The sequence below is a fragment of the Camarhynchus parvulus genome, chromosome 14 (assembly GCF_901933205.1).
Source record: "Camarhynchus parvulus chromosome 14, STF_HiC, whole genome shotgun sequence".
In the NCBI taxonomy this organism is placed as follows: Eukaryota; Metazoa; Chordata; class Aves; order Passeriformes; family Thraupidae; genus Camarhynchus; species Camarhynchus parvulus.
In genome coordinates this window covers 7,367,294-7,392,133 of record NC_044584.1, presented here as the reverse complement: position 1 = coordinate 7,392,133, position 24,840 = coordinate 7,367,294, and the positions used below count along the sequence as shown (strand labels likewise).

At 41.6% G+C, this 24,840-nt stretch overlaps 1 protein-coding gene across 1 annotated transcript in view; it reads left to right on the top strand.

Moving 5' to 3' along the window:
- SDK1 (sidekick cell adhesion molecule 1) overlaps positions 1-24,840 on the top strand; it is a 389,058-nt gene that overhangs the window by 224,522 nt on the left and 139,696 nt on the right. Inside the window, exons 6-12 of the mRNA XM_030958488.1 lie at positions 5,750-5,861; positions 6,827-7,017; positions 15,460-15,543; positions 20,688-20,882; positions 22,057-22,189; positions 22,426-22,577; positions 24,564-24,666. Coding sequence (XP_030814348.1) covers positions 5,750-5,861; positions 6,827-7,017; positions 15,460-15,543; positions 20,688-20,882; positions 22,057-22,189; positions 22,426-22,577; positions 24,564-24,666 — 970 coding nt within the window. The remainder of the gene's footprint in view (positions 1-5,749; positions 5,862-6,826; positions 7,018-15,459; positions 15,544-20,687; positions 20,883-22,056; positions 22,190-22,425; positions 22,578-24,563; positions 24,667-24,840) is intronic.

Genomic DNA, 24,840 nt, shown 5'->3' with positions numbered 1-24,840 from the left:
CTCTCCCCCTCGAGCAATCTTGAGATACCCTGTGATTGTCATTTCTCCTCTTTTCTCATATTCTGCGTCCCAGGCAGAGATTGCACTCTCCTGATGCCATAATGTTGTACAAGATGAAATACTTTTGCTATTTGTGCTGGACTCTTATCTCCTATCCTGCTTATTTCTAATAGGTGTGTCCATAATTTGATAGAATGAAGCTTTGCCTGTATCCTGCATAGTAATTACCAAGGCATTTCTGCATCCTGTGCAAGCCTGGAAGAATGTGAGAACTTTTGGGTGAAAGTTTTGTAATATTTTTCTCTCAGAATAACTTTTCAAAGTTCTGTTTAAGTACTGAATTTCTCTGTTATCTTGAGGGTAGGGTACTGGTGGTCTCTTCTGTGGAGCGTTTTTCTCACATAGACAAATTTCATATTATGAATAAGTAAATTTATTTTTGGGTACTGATTCCTGTGATATCCCTTCTTCCCTGCAAGCTGGACATGGAGCAGCATTTGCAGTAATTTACAGCGAGGGTAGAGATGAGGTGCAGCCAGCCTCACATCCCAGGCTCTTGATTACTTGGACAATCCCCCTCCTCCTGCTCGTGGTCACCTTGTTTGGATTAAGCTTCTTCAGAGGGTTGGGATCTCTAAGCAAGCCTCAAAAATAAACTTTATTGTTGTGCTCAAGTCTGAACTCAAACTATTATTTCTTTTCAGGAGATAGAGTTTCTCTCAGATTCTGTTGAGCCTGGCTCACCTCATATCTCTGTCACATGAATTTGAGTTCCCATTGAAGTAATACACTTAATATTCTGCACTGCAAATGCAGACATAGATAAAGTTTGCATGTCATAATGTAAAATCTGGGGAAGAACTTAATGTTTATGCATTTCTGAAGGGGAAAGAACTTACTGTGTCTCCAGTCATCAGGCCTGTGTGAGATTTCAGTTCTGTTGGGAAAATTAAGCACCCTGAAGTGGCTTTGATAAGGTCTGGGATCTTTATAAACTGTAAATTACAATATTTAAAATTCCCTATACCTTACATGTCAATATATGTACAGAGATAAAAATACTGTCTTTGCAGAGATGATAGGGCAATGTACATAATTATTGTATTTAAATAACAGATGAAAATTCTACAGCTCATCAGCACTAAAAAAAAGCAATCAGTGTTAGGCCTTGGATGGGTTTCATTCCTGATCAGGCAGGAGGAGGGAGGGAGAAGTTCAGCAGCTCAGTGATGTGCAGCCATTCACAGCCACAGGTGATAAAAACAAACAGACCGTGCAAAAGTTGTTCATTCTTTCTTCTTCTCTCTTCTCTCAGTTTATCTCTGCTTTGTGGGGGATTGCCAGATTCCTGAATTCCACAGTCTGGAAGGGAGTTTATGTTCAAAGGGACAGAAAGAACCCCAGATCATCCCTTTTCCATTTTCTGTTGTCTCATTTTTTTTCTCTTTTTCTGGCTCTTTAAAAAAATAACCAAACAAAAGTTGAATATGGAAAACATGATATCAATACTAATTTATCTTAATATCTTGGGCTGCAAATGGCAGCAGCTGAACTGTTTCATGAGCAGCTGGGAATGAGGGGATGAAGGCTGGAGGACAAACTCCCCCCTGTCCCAAGTCTTTGGTGTTCCCACAGTCTTGCTTCAAAAACTGTTTGGGGTCAGTCCTGAAGGCCCTGCAGGTACTGGGTCCTTGTGGATCCTGGTAATGGCTCAGACAGTGATAAATGAGAGAGTTTAGAAGCAAAGGGGAGATTGGAAATGCTGGGAGTGCAGTGGCTAAAATGGATAGAAAGGAAAATAAAGCAGTGTGAGCTCTCTTTTGCAGAACAGTCCCTGTTGGATTAGGCCTCTTGCCTGTGGCAGTCCTTCTGTCCAGTCATCTATTAAGGGCTAAAATCAGATTAAGAGCACATCCCCTAAGTGTTTTTCAGTGTCACTCAGCCTTGTCTCTGCAGCTCCCCACAGGTTCCCCCCAGACTGATTATGTCTGATAGTGAGGCATCCCCTGGCTGCACTTCTGGGGCCAGTGTTTTTCCCTAATGCTGCTTTGCTTTCTTAGCTGAGAGGAGGGTTCAGAAAGCAGATGGAAAGGAAAGAAGACCTTTTCTTTCCAAAAAGGTAGAATATAGCTGGGAATGGTGGTCCCCTGTCAGTGGATCCATCTCACTGTAGCTCTGTTCCCATGTGCATTTATATTACTTCCCCATTTCAGTGTATTTAATATTTCTTTCAGAGAAGCTGAAGTTCAATCATTAAATTAAAGGATACATCAGAAATTGAGCAGCTCTTAAATAGTGGGAAGCATCTTTAGGGGACCACGGGATAGAAAAAAAGGGGGAAAATGGCCAGAGATGAATGCAGAGAGGCTGAGGGGGAGGGGAGGAGGAGAAGGAAGAGGTGATGAAAAGCCAGAAACAGCAAAGTTCTAGAAAGCTCAGGCAACAAAAAGTCTGATGAAGTAAAAAAAGGAACAGTGAAAAGGAGAAAAATTCAATTGTTTTCGACAAAGGATTTTGAAAGAAAATGTCTGTTTACTAACAATGACATTCTGCATTGGATTTTTGTGTAGCATCAGTCAAGTAAAATCACATCTGTGTGCTGCATGTGGAGGCAGGAGAAGGATGGAGTGGCTTTATTGACAGGCAGGATGAGAAACTTGGGGAGTCTGGGTAGCTGTTCATTATCTGAGTGTTTGCAATAACTCTCTGCCTTCCCCAGCCTGATGGAAAGCTGATCTGCCACATCCCATCATCCAAACTAAATCCCAATGTTGCTTATCTCCATTAGGATCTTGGCTACTCTGATACTCCAACCTGTGGATTTCTTACAAAAGGATGAAGTTCTGAAAGGCACAGATCCCAAGTTACAGCCCTATTGAGATTTTTACTCTAAAGTAAAACTAAGATCTTCCTTTGGTGTTTCAATTAGCCATAAAACAAAGCTGCAAAGTGTCCTCTGCAAAGGGAATGTCCCTGTGGAGTTTGATTTGTCAAGATTGAGGCCAGAGTGAGTTATGGGAAGGAGTTTCTCAGTGCTGCAAAGGGAAACTTGAGCTGTCTTTGAATATAAAATAGGAATATTCATGCTGCCTCCATACTGTTTAGGTAATACTTGGAAACTTTGTTGTTTTCTGTACATGCCTGTTATGTCCATAGCTGGCCTTTGTAGGTGCATTCCTGGGAATCCAAGTTCTGACCCTTTTGCTGAGCCCTGTGTCTCACATCAGCATCTGTTCATCACAACCTTTAGCAGGAGCCTGCTTTTAATAAGTTTGTTTCAGAGATGGTACAAAATAACAGTAAACACGTTTTGTTTAGGTTTTTGTTACAGTCACTAAGAAATCTCTGCCTTTTCCTGGTTGCAGGATGGGGAATGTGCACTTTTATTTCCTTTCTTATCTGCTGGGTGCACACAGGGCCACTCGTGTGGGTGATGGGGGTGACAACAAAGCCGACTTCTCCTCTTTGTCTGCGTTTTAGTGGGGAGCTGATAAGTCAAACAAATGGTTTTCCTCTCTTCCAGATGGAGATAAGGAATGATTACTGCCAAATTAGTCACTGGTTTGTTGATCTTTTAGCATTCAGCATTGTAATCCTTCATCTTGGGCAGAAGTGGTGGGGAGCAGAGATGCTGAGGTTATTTCTTCTCATCAGTAACAAGCTTCTAATCTGATCATCAGCTCTTGTTTTCTGGGGTTTTTTGTTTGGTTTTGGTTGGTTTTTTTAATTACTAACTGGAAAATTTCTGCCATGAATACCTATAAGACCAGCATGGAAATCTTAGAAAATAGATTTTCTACCTGATGGCGTCGTATTTCCAGGAATGTTGATGAGGAGGTGGAAAACCTACTAACAGCTTGTGTTTTGAGATCTGTGTGTGTTTCATAGAGATGCTGCGTCAGGTTGACAGAGCATATTTAGGAGAAGAAATAAATATCTGCTTACTCTTTAAGTACTATTCTTGAATGCTTGAATTTATTCAGAAGTGTGGGTAGTATTCTTTAAATTTTGAAATTATTCCACGCTTCCATCTCCTGTACTACACTAACTGCTGTCAATTAGAAAATCCAAATGTAAAGGATTTGTCATTGAGAAATCTGCTCACCTTGTGAAGTTTCTGAGCCCCATAACCAAAGTCTTTATCAATCCAACAAGTAAAATCCAATGTCAAATGGCTTTTGGCCTGCTGGGTATGATTAAGCAAAGAATCTGCTGACCATTTTCTGTTCTTTAGGGAATTAGCTTAAATTTTAGGGTCCATACCTTGCATTTCCCAATTTCCCATGCTGCTAAATGGGCATGGACTAGCCTCCTGTGCAGAAAACATTTGATGAACTGGCTTGCTTTTCCATCAGTTTAGTTTTATTTTCATTACTTTTCTCTGTAATTTGTTTATTGGTTTCCATATCCTTGAAAATTTTATTACTGTGTTATTCAAGCTAAAAAATAGCTAATTTTTCTTTCCCAAATGAGTTGCTTGAAGCAAAGTACCTATGAATACATGGATATTTTAATTCACTTACTAAATGCATACAGAGAAAATTTACAAGCTGCCTTTTTACCATTTTTTAAGTGTCTGCTGACTGTTGCATAAGCTAAATTATTTACAGTATGAAGCCTCACAAAAGAGTAACAGATTTGGGTTATTTACTTTCCTGATAAGAAAAGGGGATTGAAGTTGCTGTGATATGCTGCTTTGTTAATTTTATATTTGTTCCCCAGTGTGTAAAATCTTTTTAAAGAACTAACATGAGTATTGGCAGACTCTTTTGAAATGGTGTGGAAGGGGTAAGATTAAACAAAACATGAAAAGGTCTTAAAAATATAAGTCAGCAAGTGTTTGATAAAAAAAAAAGTGCTCAACAGTAGAAAACATTTAGGATGCTTTATTTATTTGCTTTGTCTTTGAGACTATTCCTGGATGGAGGGCAGGGGCTGGTTCTTGGGAGTTGTGTGGTCTTGGGATCTCTAGCTGGTCAGCGTGACCCTGAGATGCATTAGAAAGTCTCTTTTCCCAGCCTGGCGGTGGAAGAAGGAGTCAGAACTCTTCATTTCTCAGTCTCAAGGTTGTTTATTGTTTCTTATCTATAAAATTCTTTCTCCTGTCCTGCCAAGGTCCATTCAGCAGGACAGACAGAGGCACACTGCCTGCCCCTGGCCAGTGTTATCTTTTTTACTAAAAACTATGTGTACAATATTTACAATTACTTCCCAATACCTATCACCTATGTTAGACAGTGAGCTTCTACTCTAAACCAATCTGAAAGTGCCAACATCACCCAGAAGATGGAGGCTAGGAAGGAGAAGGAACAAGGACAAGGCACGCCCAAATTCCTCCATCTTGGGACCCCAAGCCCCCATTCTAAAAACCTCAAAAATCTATTTTTCACCCTGTGACAAATTATTATTCTACTTAGTCTTTTGACTTGTAATTCCTCATATAAGGTTGGTAATTGTTTTTTCCAAGGGCTAAATCAAAGGCACAGGGGTCTTGGGCTCTGTGGCAAGGTCTCTGAGCCCCCTGGGCAGGGGCTCGAGCCCTCCAGGGCAGCCAGAGGAATGTCCTGGGTTCCCAAAGTGGGGTTTTACTGCTGGGTTGGCTGGAACGCCATTGGGAACGGCCCCCTGGAGATGCCAGCCTGTGGTGAGGCTGCAGGGTGACGTTTGCAGCAGTGCCTGGAAGGTGGCACCCTCACTGTCCCAGCCCTGGCTGCCACTGGGGCTCACCAGGTATGTCTGTGCCCTGCAGGTGCCAGCAGCCCCTCGGACAGCGCGGCTCCTGCCATGGTCATCCGCCCCCACAACACCAGCGTGGTGTCAGGCAGCAGCGAGGCCACCCTGGAGTGCGTGGCCAACGCCAGGTATGGGAACACCTCCACAGCTCTCACTGGGACTCTCTCCTCTCTAGAGAAGGACAGAAGATGTTGTTTTCATTTTTTTTATTGTTAATTATTTGGAGATTGAAGCAGGACGCTCACTCTTCAGAGCGACCGTATGAGTGATCTTGTTTGTCCAACATTCCTGAATTAAACACATTGATTTTTCTGGCCAAATGAGGGTCAGGCAGGGGTGCTTTCCCACCTGGTCCTCACATGGAAAGGAAAAGAAGTGCTGTTCAAGCAGCAGACATTATCGTAAGGAAAAAATTATGGTGAGGGTTAATAATATTTCAGCTGTTGCCTATCAACAGCAGAGGTGATGCTGTTGAACAGTTGGTGCTTCCTAGTAAATAAATTTTAGTGAGGATCTCCTATGAAGTAATTTTTTCAGACACTCTCATTTTGCAGTGATTATTGCTCAACTGTTCATAATGCACTGTAATACAGAATTCACAGCATTCCTCCTATGTTTCCATCTAGCTGGCCTTGAATAGCTTTGAATTTCAGTGGAAGTGAATAGTTGAAGTCCTTGGGTGATAAGACCAACTGATTTACTTTCCCCTCTGAGGGCAGAGATGTTCTTGATATGATTAATATTGTTTTGGTAATTGAGTTGTAATGAAAGCACTTCCCATGCAGCTGATTCCCATAGCAGTATTTACTCCTTTTGCTTGGAGAAATCAAATTATTAGCACTTAAGTTCTATTGCTGTATCAATTAGCTGTACTTGCATAATGCCACTTGAGTAGTCTGTAGTCCTTGATGTGTAGAAGTTATACATGTATTTACTTTTTAACAGTGTGTTTTGGGGATAGTGGAAGACTTAAAGTTTTATAATCTGTAATATTATATTCCTCATGTGTATAAACATATATATATATATATGCACACAGAGATTATTCTGTAATATATATGTTTTATGATTTTATTCTTGGTTTTTTTGGCAGACCTCTTCATAGACTGAGTGTGACCTGGAAGAGAAATGGAATCAAGATCACCAGTGGCATCAGCAGCTTTGGGAGACGCCTCACTATCACCAACCCGACCTCTGCTGATGTGGGGATGTACTTCTGTGAAGCCAAACTCAGAGAGAGCACAGAGGAGCCAGCAAGAGCTAAAGCTTTCCTTTCTATCTTGGGTAATTCTCGAGGCAATGTGTTTTTTAGTAAAAAAGGCTCTAGGCTGAGGTATAATAGGAAATAAAATTGATATCTTAATATTTCATTGACCTTACATTTGAACCTTTCTTCAGAGAACAGAACAAAAGAGGTGAAGGAGGGTTATCTTCCAAATTAATTCAGCCGTTCTTCCCTGCTAATATAAATTCATCAAATAGATTTTTTTAAACACTGCTGTGATTGTAAATCCCCTGCGAAACTATACATTTAATGGGAATTTTGAGAAATACAGTAGTAAAATCCTTAATGGGCAGCTTCCCTATCTTGGCTTTTAGGTGTATTAAATCCTGATTAACTCCTGCCTTGCTTGCATCCAGTTTTCATATGTCAAGTGCCTGTATTTTTGCAAGAAGGCTTTTAGGAACACTCCTGTGCTCGTGTGCTGTGGGTGCCAGTCGGGGGCCAAGGACGTTCTGCAGGCACAGAGCATTGCTGAGGCAACAGGACAGGGAAGCAAATGCCATTAAAGCAGCTCTGTTTGCTGGACCTCCAGCTCCCTGGGAAACTTTGGAATTAATTCTTTTAAAGGGGACATTGCTGCCCTTTCCCTCTTGTTTCCACCACCACCTTCTCTCCAAGTGTTGCTGTAGGGAGGAGGTTGGAATTTGGAAATGGTGGCTCCTGGCATGTCTGATGAAATTGTGCACGTCAGCACAGTGCACACAGTGTGGAGTGGTTTAGGACTTTTAGACTGAAAGAGGTGGCTTAGACTAGGGACACTGAGATGTTTTCAGCCAGTCAAGCTTTTTTCTGTGGGAGTGTCCTGGGGAAGTTGGAGCCCTGGCAGTGCCAGCAGTCTCGGTGTTGCTCAGGGTTTCAGGCACGTGCACTCCTGGAGCTTTTGCAGAGGGAATGCAGCCCACGATTCTTTACATCTTTGAGCCTTCTGAAAATACAATTTTAAAGACTGCTGTATGATTTGTATTCTGCTAAAGCAATTTGTAGTAGCTGCTGTTAAGTGAGAAAGCAGCTCTTCCCTTTGCAAAGCTCCATTCCAGATTCATTTAGAGCACTGTGTGTCTGTTATATTTATTACCTGCTGGACAAAGTTTGGTTCCAGTCTCTTTCCTTGCCCCCTGTTCCTTGGAGTTATTACCTTCTCTTTAAAGAGCAGAGATGGATTTACTTATTTATAGGTTTTGTTTAAACTCTTTCTTATTCATAAGATTTTATTGTAGCTGGTTTGCCTTTGTTGCTGTGATGTCAGATCCAGCCTAATGCAATGCTTAAAGCAGCCTCTTGGTTCATCTAAAAGATTTTTAAATACAGTTACAATAAAACTGAAAAATAATCACTGGGGAATCATATTAAACCAGCAGTGCTTTAGTAGCTTACCTGCTCTCTTATTTTTAAATGTTTTATTTATTTCCTATCCAGTTTTAGGAGGCTGTCAGGGAATGAAGTTATGAAAAGGTCTGTAGATAAGAACAAGCAGATGAAAGAAAGCAGAAACAAATTGGTTACCAATTACTTTTATTTCCTTCTGATGGAACACGACACTTCAGATGCAGGTGTTTACTCAACGTGTCAGCAAAGCCTGATAGATTTCTTTATTTATGAGTTTCTTGAGCTTGCAGGATAGATCTCTAATTCTAAACAGGGAGCCAGATCAAAGGATTAGTGGTTAATGCATAACTTATATTCAGCTTTAGAATTCTTGGATGGATCTGGCTGTCATTTAATTAGTCAAGGGACGGGTTCTAGAGGAAAGTGCAGACAAGATTCAAACCTAAGGCTTTCTGCAGTGTATCTCTCCTAGTCCATGGGGGCAGTACTTAGAGAGAATCAGGAATGCTTGTCCATTTGCATGCATAAAATATTTGTAGTGGATGTGTAGATTGGGAGCTGATAATGAGCTGTACTTTTTGGGAGAATAACACAGCGTGGACTTAATGAGGGGTCTCAACTAACAGAGAAAGGAAATTGGCTTAAAAGAAGAGATTTGTTTGCAGAATGGGAGAAATCAAATGCAGCCCCTCAATAGCATGGCTGTGAGAGCTTCTGTGGATCAAGAGAGAAAAATATTTTGCTGTTAACAGGTAGAATAGGGGTAGCAATGAAAAAATGCATCAAAGATGTCACAAACACTGAGTTAATCAAAGCTTTTTTCCAAATATATCAGTCCTTGACTTTCCCAGCTAAGACAAGTCACACTATTTGAATGTGGCTCAGATGGCAACCGGAGCTCTATTAGAAGTCAGTGGAACTTAGCACAAAGGCATCTACTCAACAAATTATTATTTGTGACCTACACTATTATCTCAGAAGCTTTTCTGGATATTTCTGAGAATATATCTCAGTCTGTAAATTAAAATCACAATACTATTGAAAAAGCCTGAGTCTCCAATATATTAGAGTAGTATTGCATAAACAAGAAGAAAATCCTCTGTGTGCTGCTGCACTTTTCTTCTGAACGTGGCAAAGAGCTCCCTGACATCTTCATATTGTTCCAGAAAAGATAAACTGAAGTGGTTCCAAACCTTGGTTTTATTAGCTGCAGTTGTTATAAATTTTTAAAGGGTATCATGTTCCTCGCTTGGCAGAGTAACAGTTTGGGAAAGATTTGTTGCAGATTAGATAAGAGCACATTTGTTTTATCACTAACAGTTTGAAGATTAAGTAATTTAAAGAGTCTTCCCATGAACAAACCAATTTGAAAGCTGAGATAATCTTAAATTCTTTTGCTCCACTTCTGCAAGTTTTAGTGACAAATGGCAATAGTCATTTCTTAAATGACTGTTCTACGGGAAATTATGAATTTTAGGAGTTTTAAAAAATGGGGAACCAAACTCTTCCACTGTATGAAATCCAAACTGCTCTTTAAATTAAATGTAGTCAGATAGTAAAACCAGAAAAAAATGAGAAAAACAATTTGAAAAAAGGGCCTGGCATGATGAGTGGTTGTGCAGAACTGAGGGTTGAGGCCTTGTTGGTCTGTCCAAAGGAATACAAATGAATAGAACAGAGTCAGAGGTGAGGGCTTCCCTTCTTTTGGGGAGTTTTTTGTGCCCAGAGATGTACATTAAAAGACATGTTATTCTCATCTTGGGAGAATTCAGCTCTGTGGGACCACAGGATTCAGGAACACAGTGTTGGGCCTGAGGGCCCACCTGGCTGGGCTCTGATGTGGTCTGTGGGGCTGCTCCTTCCCCCCTGTTCTCCTGGAGTGTCCAGATGCTGAAGGGTCGTCTTTGTGCATTTCTGCTGCTCAGGAATTTGCACTGTGTGCACAGAACTGCCAGAGCAAAGTTATTTCCCTCTGCAGCTACGAGCACCTCAGTGCCTCGTGCTCAGACCTCTGGAAACAGCAGCTCTCATGGCTCTAGCTTAGACACTTTGAAACACTGCAGATGCCTTCTTTGAAAGCACTGGAAATAATTTTTCATGTGTGGTGCTTAAGGGGAAGATCCTGATGAATGTGTTCATCTACTGTGTAAGAAAATAATAAGTCTTCAGGAAAACTATAATACAAAATGTCTTCGGACTCGCCTAATCACAGTTTGGGCTCAAAGGAAAGAAATACTTGCAGCTTTTGATTTGTCAAGCCTCAGAGGTTCTGAGATGAACACAGACATTCTGCCTTGGGCCTAAATGCAACAGGACCTACCCCAGAGGGGAGCAGTGGGACTTCTGGGCAGCCCAGCTCTGTTTCTGATATTCCCAACAAGTTCTTCCTCCTTTCAGCCCTGCAGCCAGGACGTGTTCCCTGGGCTGTTATTTCAGAACACACAGACTGCAGCTCACAGTAGGGGTAGCAAGAAACCACATGGATCTTTTCATCTCTCTCTGTTTTAACCTGATATTCATGCAAAGAAACTTCCTGCTCCAAGGAGCCTGCTGTACCTGCATCCACAATGGGGCTTCTCTCCCAGCATGGCCAGTCTGATCTTCTGTCTGGAGTTACAGGCTTTGTACCTACAAGGGGCTGTCAAGCTTCCAGTTCCTCTTCCTTTAGAAGATATTCACCAAATAAATTAGTTTATGGTAATGCTGGAGGAAGGCTTCCGTGTTGAAGGTTCAATTTTCCTCTTAAATAAGCAGGCCTGAGTTTCTGAGAGATTCAGGAATTTCAGCTTTGGAGGAGCCCCTGGGGCTTTCTGTGTTCTTTCTGACTTTCATGTGTGTATCTAGGATTAGGTCACACATCTCCAGTGCAGTTTGAAGGGTATGTAATGGATGCTGACTGCTATCTTTTGAATGTTAAAATCAGTGACCATGTAACTCTGCACGGTGGAAGTTAGAACAGGATCAAATTTTGCAGGCTCCCAAGGGCTTTTCTGAGACACATCTTTCCAGTGATGTCTGGAGTGGAAAAAAAACTCCAAAAACCCTCAACAACTATTAAAAACATCCATTTATATTCAAATACTCTTTCCTCCCTTGCTTGTACTTGACATTTTAGTGAAGATCAGTCAAAAACCAATACAATATCTGAACAATGCAGGATCTGTTTCTTTCAGCCTAATGTGGGTTGTGACCCCTCTCGTTGCCACACACCACAATGCCAGCAGGGTGAACTTGGAGTAATGGGTCCTTTCCTATTCTAACTGTTGTGATTCTATAATTTCCAAAAAATTTAAATGTCTGACCTGATACTGGCAAATTACTATCATTCCTAAAAATTGCCTTGTGTGGGGACTCGTGTCTGGCACATTAAATTCTTTGGAAGACGTTATAATTTCACCACACATATTAAATTTCAACACATGATTATTGCCTACAACAATAAATGTTAAATTCATACTGTGTGATTCAAACCAAGCCTGATAAATATGCAGTGGAGTCATATATACAGCCACCCAGATTGCCCCCTCAGAATGCCATCTGACCCCTATAAATAGTGCTGCATTTTTATGGCCTCTTTCTGACAGTCATTCACCAGGTGCTGTACAACCCAAATTCACATACTCTGAATTTCTCCCTTGCAGTTAATGCTGGGCATTCAGGCCCTTGGGCATAAAACCTGACATGCTGATGATACATTTGACACCTCTGAAAAGTGAGGAGCTGAGGTTGCAGTTGCTCAGCACCTGTAAATGGAGCTGTTTCCTCCACAGCCCGAGTTCTGTTGACTCCACAGGACCTTTAGAGCATCCATGCTGCTGGTGAATGGCACATGGGTGTGGAAAAGCTGCATGGCAAACTCAGACTTCTTTACTTGGAGGGTGACTGAGCACTGCAGGAGGCTTCTCAGAGAGGTTTTGGAGTGTCGTTCTCTGGAGATGGTAAAAACACACCTGCAGCCTGCCCTGAATGAACCGGCTTTGGCAGGAGGACTGGCCTGGGTAATTTCCAGGGGTCATTTCCAACCCCAGCCATAATGAGGTTCTGTGTGAAATCACTCTTTTCGCCTCAAAACCCCTTAGGGTATCCCTACAGCAATAATCCTGGAATTCCCTCATTCCTTGCACCACCAAGGCTAATTTTCCAGGTATGTTAGGCTTTATCACAACTCTGCTGCCCATGTGCTATTCTGGATCTTCCATAAATCCCTTATCAATCAGAAATCCCTTATCAATCAGCCTTGTCATTCCACCCAGGCTTGTGTCACTTTTTAGTCAGTACAGGCCATAAATTGCAGAGTTGCTCATGGAAGGTTTTCTGTATCAGTGCTTATCTTTCAAGAGTGGGATCTGACTTGTCTGTGGGCAGCTGCTGTCTCTGTGTCAGGTGCAGCATTTGGCAGTGCCTCCAGCTGCTGGAGTGCCTGTGAACAGAGTTCAGCAGCCTTTAGTCTGGGGGAAAAGGTGAGTCTGGGCTTCAAGACTAGAAATCAAATCTGTTGGCACCAAAAGTCCTCTGGGATCTGCCTGTGGCCTTTAGATTGCATCTTTCTGCTGCTTCTGCTCTTTTTCTGTCTTGTCTGCTTCTGTTTCTCACTGCTTCTCTCAGAAAAACTGATGTGAGTCTTCTTTTTATAACATCACATCCTGTTTGCTAAGTGACAGTTGTCGCTGACTTCAGGTTCTTTGTCACGTAATTCATTGCTTGATACCTGCTCCCCCAAGCATCTCTTAGTATCACAAGTTTCTTTGAGGGTGTCAAACAGCCTGTGTGGGATTTAAAGGAAGGAGCACAGGTTGCAGGTTGGGATTTTGGGAGGGACACTGGGAAAGGCAACTCTGTAAATATGCCAGGTGGAACTGCAGGAGCTGTGCAGCAGCAGCAGCACATAAACAGAGGTCATGGAACCACCAGCATCTTTGAGGTCACATCAAATGCTTTGCAGCTGGACTGCAGGCCCACAGTGAAGATAAATCTGCAAATTTATCACTGGTGTGTGAGCATGTTGCTGATCCAGGAGAAAGTTTGAGAGCTGGTGGCTGAAGTTGCCAAGTTTAGACATTGGCCTGTTAAGGGCAGAATCCTTTATAGAAGGAAAGGTGCAGTCAGGACCTCCCTAAGCAAAAGATAAACTTCAGTGATTGGAGTGACATTCACAGAAGAAGCCCAGACTTAGAAGGGAATGTCTGGATTTATGGATATGTGTCTGGATGTCTTCCTGGCCCAGTGTTGCTTTGTCCTCACCCCACAATCACATCAAATTGCCATAGAATGAAAGATTCAAATTTTATTTTGAGAGATGGATTTGTGGACACAGAGAGAACACAGATAAGGACACTGGGCTGAAAGTTTGGAAATTCAAAAGTTAACATCCAGAGAAATGGAGCACAAGGAAAACACCAGGCAGGGCTTGGAGGATGGTGTGAGAGGAAGGAGAGTGCTCAGAGTGAAAACATGGACTTAGATGAATTGCAGAGGACTCAGCAACTTAGATGATCAAACGTGTCAAAGTGTGTGCCATCAGTGAATTTCAATTAAATGTTCAGCTTCTCAAATTGTTGTTGAGATTAATGCATGAGATCATATGCAATAAATCACAGCTTATTATGCATGTTTATTAATAGCTTTATATTTAGGCAGTGAGGATCAATAATGTTAACACATGTATATTATTAGAATATAATAAATCAGGTTGCTTGTTTTTATTGGTTTTGCTGGGTAAACAACTATTCCAGGCTGTTTGCAACCTCCCCTCCTCCCCTGCATGGCATGCTGAAGACTAATATTGATTGGCTTTATTTGGAATGAATACAGAATTGTAATATCCATTGGTGCTCAGACAAGACCCCAGTTCTGTACACCCAAGCAAGTATTTTATTGTGGTCAGAGGGAAGAACTGCTGGGAAAGAGGAGGTTCTGTTCTAACCTGGTGCCTCCTGATGTCACCCCACAGTGTGACAGCCATGTTTGCTATACTACAGGTAGCAACAGGATTTTGCAGGATAAATTTATATGGGTATGAGTTTATTTACTAAAATGCTGATGCTCTAGCAATAATACAACAAGTTCTTTTTTCCAGTTGTGTGTGGTGAAGAGATTTGAGAGCAGGTCGGCTCAAATGACCTTGGATCTTGCAGCCTCTTATGTATTCTAAAATATACTCAATTTCCTTAAAATGGAAATACAAATAACTAGGTTTCACAAGCTAGTTACATTGCCTTTTCTGTATTTCCTAAAACTTAGCAATGAGTTTCGTTATGCTGCAGAAGAACTGCATTTATAATCAAGTAAAATCCTTCTAAAACCAGTACTCAGATGATAATTGCATTGAACAAACTATGACAGTCTTTAGTTACCATGATAATGACTGCAACCTTAGTGCCTCTGGGACTTTGACATGATGCTCTTCAATTTTATGCTGCATAGAAGAAAGAGTTACATGCCAGCATACTCTGCAATTTCTGCAGTCTGGTCTTTGTTTAATTAAACATCTAATATCTTTTCTTTAGCCCTAATGATAAAGTGGGGATTTTTATGATTATTACTATAACTTCAATTAAAGCATTAAATCTGTTTGCTTTCTCGAAATAAAACAGTTGAGAGGAATTTCTTTTAATCATGCTGCACTTGTCCTCTGATGTCAACTCTGTGACATGCCATGGCACTTTATCTGACATACTTCATGCCTTGCTGAGGTGAAATGCAGTCTAGATACTGAAGCAAACTATCCTATAAAATGTACATTGTAAATATAAACCTTTATAAACCTCTCGGGAGGGCCTTTCTAAGCAAAAAATTAACACGTTCAATGATTCAGTGAAAAGTAGCCCCTGCTCTAGGTATTAATTTGCAGTGCAAACCCCTAAATCTTTACCTTCCATTGACTCCACTCTGGAATTCATGCTCAGCATAGCAAACATTGTCAGGCCTTATTTTTATGATGCTTTTAATACCAAAAAAAAACCCCAACTTCAAATAGAGACAAACAAATCAGTTTGTAACCCCTTACATCAGATGCACCGCCTGTGGAGAGATTCTGTGATGAATATTTTTTAATGAGAGCCTGTTTTTCACTTTGCTGTGGCTTTGCTTGTTGACTTTTGTTTGCTTTCCCCAAGAACCTCCGTATTTCACGGCTGAACCCCAGAATGTGATTTTGGCTGAGGTGGAGAAGGACGTGGACATCCTGTGCCAGGCCATGGGTGAGTGCACAAAAGTGTTCCAACCTGGATTGATGGCATGTGTCTGTCCAGTTTGGAAGAAATCATCTTACACAAACCATCTTTGTAAGTTTTTTGTGTTTAGAAGTCTCTGTTTTATTGCTGATTATCACAGGTCCCATATACAAGAAAGAGGGTTGGCCTTTCCCTTTGGAAAATTAGGTATTTCCTGTAATTTAGTTTAATTTGGAATAATGCTGGCATGTTGATGTTTGTCTGTGGGGAGCACAAGTCCTGCTCCTGTCACTCTGGGATCCTGCCTGTGCTTCAGAGAAGAGATTTAAATATCTTGAGTCAGAAAATGGATTGAGGGGAGAGCATGGTTATGGAACCCATCATCTGCAATGCAGACAGTTCTTATTTTCAACAGTCAAAATGTCCTTTCTTCTAAAACTTAGGGAACTTTTATAGTGAATAGAAATGTCAGTAACTCTGACATCTGAATGTAGTTATGAAATCTGCAGGACTATTAGAGGCAGGCAGTCTTTAATTGGTAGGTGGTTTATTAATATAAAAATCTTCAGAAGTCTAGAATTCCACCTGACTAACATCATGTTTCAAGTTCCACAGAAATGCAATTCCCACCCATTTCAGCACTCTGGTAAGGTAGAAGATGTTGTCATTATGTGTTAGGTCAGGTTTCTCAAAGTCATCAAATTTCTGTGTGACTCTGGTGAGGGACTGAACATTTATTTTGATGTCTCACTTTCCCTGGTGCTGAGTTTAAAAAGCAACACACATAAAATGCCATGAGGTCCTTAGGGAAAAAGATCACATCCTTGATTTAAAAAGCACCCAGACCTAACTAACAGCTTATTTGTGTGGTTTCTTCCTCCAAATCAGAGCCAATAAAGACATTTTTACTGCATGATTATGTTATTGCCACTGTGATTTAAGCATTTTTCCCTGTGTTTTATGTAGGAAAGAGTCAGCACTGCTTTTCTAGAAGGAGTCTTTGAAAACTGTGTGATAAGCAAGTGTGTGTGTGAAGGGTGCTGAGGCTGATTTGGAATTTCAGAAGCCTATGATGAGATCTCTTACAAAAAGCTCTTATGGAAATGAAGCTATCAGATGATAAGAGACAATGTCTTCTTGTTCATTAATAGCTTTTTGAGCAAAACACAGCAGGACCTGCTGTCAGTGGAGTTCCCCAGGAACCCATCTGCTGTCTCAAATATTTTTCATGAATTAAAAAAAAAAAATAGACAACCCAACCCAAAACCTGGAGGAATCAGGGAGACCTGAGGTTGACTTTAATTCTTCCTTCTACCTTAACTTTGTCTTTGAGCAGTTTAGTTCCCAAGGGGGTTAATGGGGCACTCATAACCATTCTCACTGGAGACATGGGAACCCTTATTAGACAAAATTAATTATTTCTGTTCAACTCTTGTAGTGCACATCTGATTTGATGATAAAGGTGGTGCAGGAGCATGAAAACCTGTTTCCTTGTGGATTATTTTGTTGAGTATCTGTAACACATATAAGGGGCAGGTACTAGAATTAAACATAGAGGAATTTTGATCCGTTATTACACAAATCTAGCAACTGCTAGCACTTAAAAAGAGGGTAAATGAAGATTGCTGCCTCCTGCTCCGAGCTGGGAGAACAAAGCACTGGGGAAACTGCAGAGCTGCCCTCTACCTTTGCTGTAAATGGAAGACAGATTGTATTTCCCCTAGCCCCATCAGGTTGTGTGCACAAAGCCCATTTGCCAAGATTTTGTGCACTATGGATGTGTGAGAGACAGATTAATTTCACAGTATAAGCAGAGATTAACTGTAAATAAAATTGCAACCTGCAGCTTGCAGCTCCCTGCTCCCTGTAATGGAGTTTCAGGGTATCAGGCCACAGGAACCAGGCTCTGCTGTTTATCTTCCAGCAGTGGCTGATGCTGCCTGAATGTTCAATGGGTTTCCTTTAAATGCTCTTTCTGATTTGCTTGTGGAAAGTTTGGAGCTGCAGGCAGCGGTGGTGGTGTCTGGGGAGCACAGTTAATTGGACTTCAGTTCTACCTGTTTAGAGAAGGAGATGGAAGAGATGCTTTGGGGGTTCCTCAGGAGCTCACTGGGATCTAGAGGAGGAGGTAAAAAATAAATAACAAAGATGACACAGTGAATATTCTGAGTCTTTCATCGAGGTTCTTAAGTGAAATTTGGCAGAGAGTCAAGCAGCTGTTTCACAGATGGAGGAGCTGAGCCTCAGGTTCCTTAAGTTATTTGCCCAAGGTTACAGAAGAAGTGGCAAAGCCAGAACCAGCATCTCTGTTTCCTGCCTTCCCTTCTCCCCCCTGACACTAGATTAATTTGTCTGTGAAAAACGAGTAGTGCTGCACACAACTGAGAAATAAGCTTATTTGATTTATTACTGCCAGTCTTTTAGGCCACTCTCACCTCCTGAGCAGCAGGGTCAGGCCGATACTTCTTGGAAAGGTAGAGTGCAAAAGGTCATTAAAGTGTTTTCTTCTCTTCATAATTTTTTCACCAGAAGATATTTAGAGAAGAAAAAAAAAGCAAAATTCCTTTGTGTGGGGAGGAAAGGTTGTGGGGTGGGTAGAAGATGAGAAAAGCTGGATTTAACCATTTTTTACAGCCAAACAGGTAGCAAAATTAGAAGAGGATGTGTGTACAACTAGGAAGACAAATCTCTCTGGGAAGATCACTAAAGCCCAGATGAATGCTGCTGACAGGCATCAGAGTGCTCAGATAAGATCCTATTATTCAGACTCATAACTTTGAGTGGAGGAAGATACCCGTAACTGAAAAGTAGAGAAATAGAGATGGTAATATTCAGTTTGTCAGCTGAGTTGGTGATAGGAAGGTGTATCTCACAGTGATTATAGGATTAGAAGGTTTGCCAATACTGTTAGTAGAATGGGATTTATGGAATGACACCAGTGTTAAAGGTTTCAGTGTTCTGAATGCAGGATTTCATTATTTCCTTGGTGCCTATCAAGTCTAATGTGTGGGAAAATGGAGTTGCTATTATTTAAACTTGAAATCATTTCCGAGCTTCTCAGCATCAGGAGAACTATTCCATTTTGCATCATCTGTTTCTTCATTACTCAGTGATAATTTGTATTTGCCCAGGAGGATTTTCAAGAGATGAATAACACTCTCACCGAGAATTGTGAACATTGAAATTTACGCTAATTCTGTATATGGGCTGTTGTATGAAATTTAAATTATGCCTATTGCAAGCTCCTACATCACGTCTATTCTCTATCAGACAATGCACTTCTACATAGTGGGTTTCTTCCTGAGATGATTATCTGCATCATGAGTACATTTTATTTTATCAGCAGAACAAAAGCATCAGAAGTGATTGAAGTAAATGATACGTGTTTATAAAAGTAACAACAGCAATTGGATGTTGTTTTTCAGTCATTTCCATACATTGTTTGTACATTCCTTCCAGAGTTAATACAGTTTTGTCTGTATAAAGAGAATAAGTACACTGAGAGAAGATGTGAATGGAAGCATAACACAGTAGTATTTAACTTTGGGAGTTTTAAAATGATAATGATGATTATATAGATCTTCCCATGGCACTTTAGCTCTCGGAACATCAAGTGACTGCCAGCATTGCAGTGAAATTCATTGTCTGCAGATGCTCAATTCATCAGTGACATCCCATCCTCCATGCTTCAGTGACACTTCTTCTCTATTTGGGCAAATTTCACCCACCCATGAATTTAAGTTTGCGGTCTCTTACCTTATTACAAGAAATTGTGTTGGTCTGAGGTTTTAAGTGAAAAGTGTTCAAAAACACCCCAAGTGCTGTGCCCATTTCTGGGCCCTCTATTCAGGAAGGACATTGAGGGGCTGGAGCATGTCCAGGGGAAGGAACAGAAGGATCTGGAGTGTAAATCCTGTGAGGAGAGGCTGAGGAAGCTGGGAGGGCCCAGCCTGGAGAAAAGGAGGATCAGAAGGGACCTTCTGGCTCTGCACAGTTCCTGACAGGGTCTCCACAATTCCCCCTCCTGTAGCAAGATGGGGGTCAGGCTGTCCAGTGAGCAATGGGCAGGATGAGAGGAAATGGTGTTAAACTGTGCCAGGGGAGGGTCAGGCTGGACATCAGGAAGCATTTATTCACAGGAAGGGCTGTCAGGTATTGGAGGGAGGTGCCCAGGGAGGTGATGATCTTGGAGGTCTTTTCCAATCTTAATCACTCAGTGATTATCCAATTATATAATAAAATACCTGCCTCACTTCTGATCTCTGCACAGAATCCCCAGCATTTGATCCAGTGGGGATTTCTGGGATGTCAACATAAAATGTTGTCTGATATGAGCAGTGGGATGGGAACAGCTGTCTAAGACTGTTCTAGGGCCCTGACATCTCTTGAAGAAAAGTGAATCCTACACTATTTGTGTATAATAAATTTACAGCCACTTCATCCCAGGTGACGGGGACATGACAGCAACAAAAATATGTGTGAAATAACTGTGTCAGGGTTTGTGGAACATGCACATGAAAGAAAACAGGAATAAACGGGATTATAAGTTTTATCTAGGCTAGGAATTTTATTTCTCTTTATGCCTGCTTTTTTCAAATAGCAGGTGAAGTTTGAGACTGGATAAAAATAAAAATAATAATAATTTAAAGCCATCCTATTGTTGGCAATATGTTGTTTGTACATTGGCTCAAACTAAGCTGCTAAATTGGGACTCAAGTACAGCCATGTGAGCACTTCATTTTTCATGTGTAATTTGCCATTTCCTTCGTATTTCAGCTATCTTAGCTACAGAAGCAGAGAGGAATCTTATTTGGGATGGAACAGTCTTACAGACTGGCTGTATTGCCACGCTGCTGCTGTTTAAGGAGCATGATTCTGGCTTTCAACATGAAATTGCTCCAAATCTTATTTTGTAGTAGCATGAAATATGATTGGGTGAAGAAAGTAATTTGATAACATGTTTTCTCAACATTCCCCCTTAGTATTTGCTGGTTTTATTCCCTCATGTCCTGCAGTGTGTTCTTACCATTGATAATGTGAGATGCAGCCTCCACTTATCTAAAGCAGCTTGGAAAAAATACAAATAATTGGCGTAAAAAGACGGGAAAACAGGGATACGACCTAAAACACGCTCTGCAAAGACTAACAGCGATTTCTTTTCGCTCGAGCAGGTGTTCCCATCCCCACCCTGGTGTGGTACAAGGACTCAGTGCCCCTCAGCAGGCTGGAGAACCCCCGGTACAAGGTGCTGCTGAGCGGGGGGCTGCGCATCCACGCGCTGCGGCCGCAGGACGCCGGCATCTTCCAGTGCTTCGCCAGCAACCAGGCTGGGGAGATCCAGACCTACACCTACCTGGATGTCACCAGTGAGTGGGGAGTGCTGGCACGGGGTGCAGGAGGTGTCATCCCTGTAGGTGACCCCGCACCCATCACGTTTCTCAGAGCTGCTTTAGTTCAACCTGCAGAACTCTGAATTCTTGTCAACGAAGCCCAAAATGCCCCTGTGGCCTCAGCACAATCTGCTGAATCATCTGGAAAAGCTCTCCATGACATCAGGAGAGCTTGGCTTGAGGTGAACTCCCCCTATTTCACATGGCAAAAAGAGATCTTAGTGAAAAGAAAAAAAATTAATTGTGAAATACTTTTATCTTTCCTTCGTTGCCTTCCAATTTCCACTCTAATGTAATTCCATTCTGAACTTGAGCTACTGCTTCATGATTGTGCATGCTATCATTTTATTTGCCTGTGTCTGCAACTGCATTTGGTCAGGGAAAAGAAAGAAAGTTCAAGTTAAATGTCTTTTTTGGCCAAAAAGTCAGATTAAATGGTTTTGTTAATGAAGTGCATGCTTCTCTATGGAAGAATTACAAATCCTAGTAGTCTTTTAATAGTGATTATTAGCAATCATTTCTGTAATATTAAACTTCCCTTCAGGAAGCTGATTTTTAGCCCAAGAGCACTTTGCACATACTGACCAGAATTCCTACTGGCCTAAGGAAATAAATCAGCCCCAGTTCAATATAGATCTAGGAAACTGCATGGAAAAAACTGCAATAAAATGCAACTAGGGGAAAATAAGAGAGAAAGAAACTTAGAAAATGTCTTGGATAAGGCTCAGGTTCTAAATTCTTTTGGCTGACATTTAAGTTTCAAAGTTAATGCCTCTCTCAAGTTGCTTTTCATCTTAAAGAACTCTGTTATGAAGATGAAGGAAAATAGTTTTGTTTATCTAGATTTCTCAAGTTCCCCCCAAACACTCATTTTGAGCTTTATCTTCCTTTTTCTTTAACCTATCTTACTTGTAGAGGTACAAGCACTGATAGATTTTTATTTTCTGTGTAGGTAATAAACAGGATTAGGCAATTCCTGGGAGATGAATAAGAAAAGGTTACAGTCACTGCTGAAAGGTTTTCATGTCTTATTGTCATGTCCTTCTCCATGATCAGCTCTATAAAAGTGGATGTAAAGTAATCCACGGTAACAGTTAAAGGATCTTTCTGAGAGGTGAGGCATTGAGTTTGTTGGAATTTTTTATTCTAGACATCAAGCCAGCCTTTATCCAGCCCCCAGAGGACACCACAGTCACCGAGGGGATGACTGCAGTACTGACCTGTGAAGTTTCAGGGGCTCCACGACCTGCCATCTCCTGGAAGAAAGGTAGCCAGTTATTAATGTGTAGAAAAGCTGTAATCCACATTTTCTTGTCCATTCCTGCTACTGAGTTCCTGTAGATCCATTCAGTGCCTCTTTCCCCCTTCGCCTGGCCCCGTGAGCAGCAGGTTCATCATGAGCCGCTGGCCTGGGCAGGATGTAACATTTTGGGAGAGCTGGAATTGTAGTCCCTGCTCCCTGATCCTGCCTGACACTAACCATGCTGCTCCCCATGTGTTTCAGGAGAGCAGATCTTAGCCAGTGGCTCGTGCAGATTCCTCGCTTCGTTCTCCTCGAGTCTGGAGGGCTCCAGATAACGCCCGTGTTCCTGCAGGATGCTGGCAATTACACTTGCTGTGCAGCCAACTCTGAAGGAGCTCTGAATGCTTTTGTGATGCTGACAGTGTGGAGTAAGGATAATGCTTTGTTTAAAGTCTAACTTTAATCAAGTATTAATCAGTTTTTGTTGTAGGCTCAGGAAATTTTCATTAGTAATTATGCTTTTCTCGTTAATAGCGTTACTTGTATGATTTAATAGGAATAATGTGTCTATTTTAGGAAGCCTATCACAAATACCCTTTTTGTTTGGAGAATTATTCATATAAATCTCTATTTTCTGAAAGGAAGTGTATTTAAATAGAGCTTCAATCACAATTACAGTTTTAGTCAGGTTTTGCTTTGGTGTCTCACATTGCAAGTCTGAGCTTTTTAACTTGCAGATTTGGCTGGTTTCAGGTGGTTTCTGCCTCCAGGAGTCTGCAGGTAGCACAGACCAGTCCGTGCTGGTACTGAGGCAGTGGCCACAGTCACAACAGATAGGACTTTCCTCACACTTTTGTATTTTCTGTGGCTCTGGGTTCTGTTGGAAGCCAAATCAAAGTGCAGCAGATTTCAGCTAATCCCTTACGCTACAGACTGGTGTGGGACAGGGCATCCTATGAAATGGTTTTGTCATTCACCTTTTCCCCTTGATCTCTATATTTTTATATTTCTTCTGTTGAGGAAGTGAGTGTGATCCAAGAGGTTCACCTGTGTAACTCCTAAGTGAGTTCAATTGAAGTGTAACATGGTTTTCACTACTCAAGGTACAAAATAATGATCCCTGAGCAGGGACTAAGAGCAACTGAAAATAATGAAGATGATGAGGATTAATAAAGAAATGTTGTGGCTTCTCTCCTCTCTAGCACTTGAAGTACTGATTGTGCTGCTGATGTGTGGTGCATATTTGGCATTTATTAATCCCCAAACTCTGCAAGCTAAATCTACCACATTTTTCCTTTTGAAATTGGGAATACCTGAAAACATTCCTGGCAGTAACTGTAATGCATTTGTGTCATGTGGCCATCATGTTTGTCTTATCAACAATATCAAGTTGGTAGAAATTTCAGGATGTCTAAACTGGATGATATCCAGGTGTATGGACCAAATAAAGGAGATCCTTCCTATTAATTCTCAATGCTGTGGTTCTTACGGGTATTAGAGATAGTTCCTGTTCATTGCACTGCATGAGGGGAAGAAAAGGAATATAACCTAATGTTTGTGTAGCAACAGCACCATTATAAAACCAGAAGTCTTACATATGTGCATCAGGAGTAATGCTAAAAATTCCATGCTATTTAGAGTCAGCTTTTGATCTTGCTGATGGTCCCTCCTTGTGCATGTATGAGATATCTCAGTAGATGCTGATTATCTCTGTAGGGATTTGGGACTTATTAACATTATCCACATATCATCCAAGCTCGTCCTGGTTGTCTCCCTGCCTCAGCTAATGCTCTCTGCTGCTGCTCCTGTGTGTGACACATAATGGGGATCTTTCACACCGGATCTGGTTGCTGTAGTTACAGCAATTATTGTGTTCTGAGCCTCTAGGAGGGGCTTGAGTAAGGATGTTCTGGAACATTTGAGTAAACAACATCTTTCTGATACGGAAGATTTTTCTTCCAGGAGCTCCTCCACTGCCCTGGAATTGATGAGGTTGTAGGTTTAAGTTTACCTCTTTCTCGGTACTTTTCAAGTGCGTTTTCCTTTGTGCAGATTTTCCTTGGTCTTCTTTTGATTTTTGAGCGTGGCTCATTTCCTGACTCAGTGTTTGCTGCCACACACTCGTTTAGACTTTAGGGAGTTGCCACAGACACTTGCACAAGCCAAGGGAGAGTTTGGAGAGTTTTTCCATTCTTCTCCACCGGGCTGAACTCATGCCCTGTGCTGCCGTGCCTCTCAGCATCCCCCAGCGTGTCACCTGTGTCACAATGTCTGTAGAGGGAGGGGAACCTTCACAGCAGAGGCTTGAGGAGCAGTTTCCCTCTTGCTTTGAATGACAAAGGCTCGGTGGCTGCTCTCGGAGTGAATAGCCGAGGAAAAAGGCTCTAATTTCACCTGAGCTGTGCTCCTTTCAGATCGCACTTCCATTGTCCGCCCTCCCGAGGACAGCACTGTGATCAAAGGAACCACAGCCACCCTGCGCTGCGAGGCCACGCACGACCCCAGAATTTCAATCAGGTTGGTGGTGGCACTTCTCATTTGTGTGGTTTATCCCAGTTTAATTGTATAAGCTGTATGGATAGCACGAGGTGAAAAGTTTCTGGACCCCAGATTTTCACACCAAACCCCTGATTACTGCATTATAAGGTTGTACACTGTATCATTAATCATATAAATCCCATCTTCCATTTC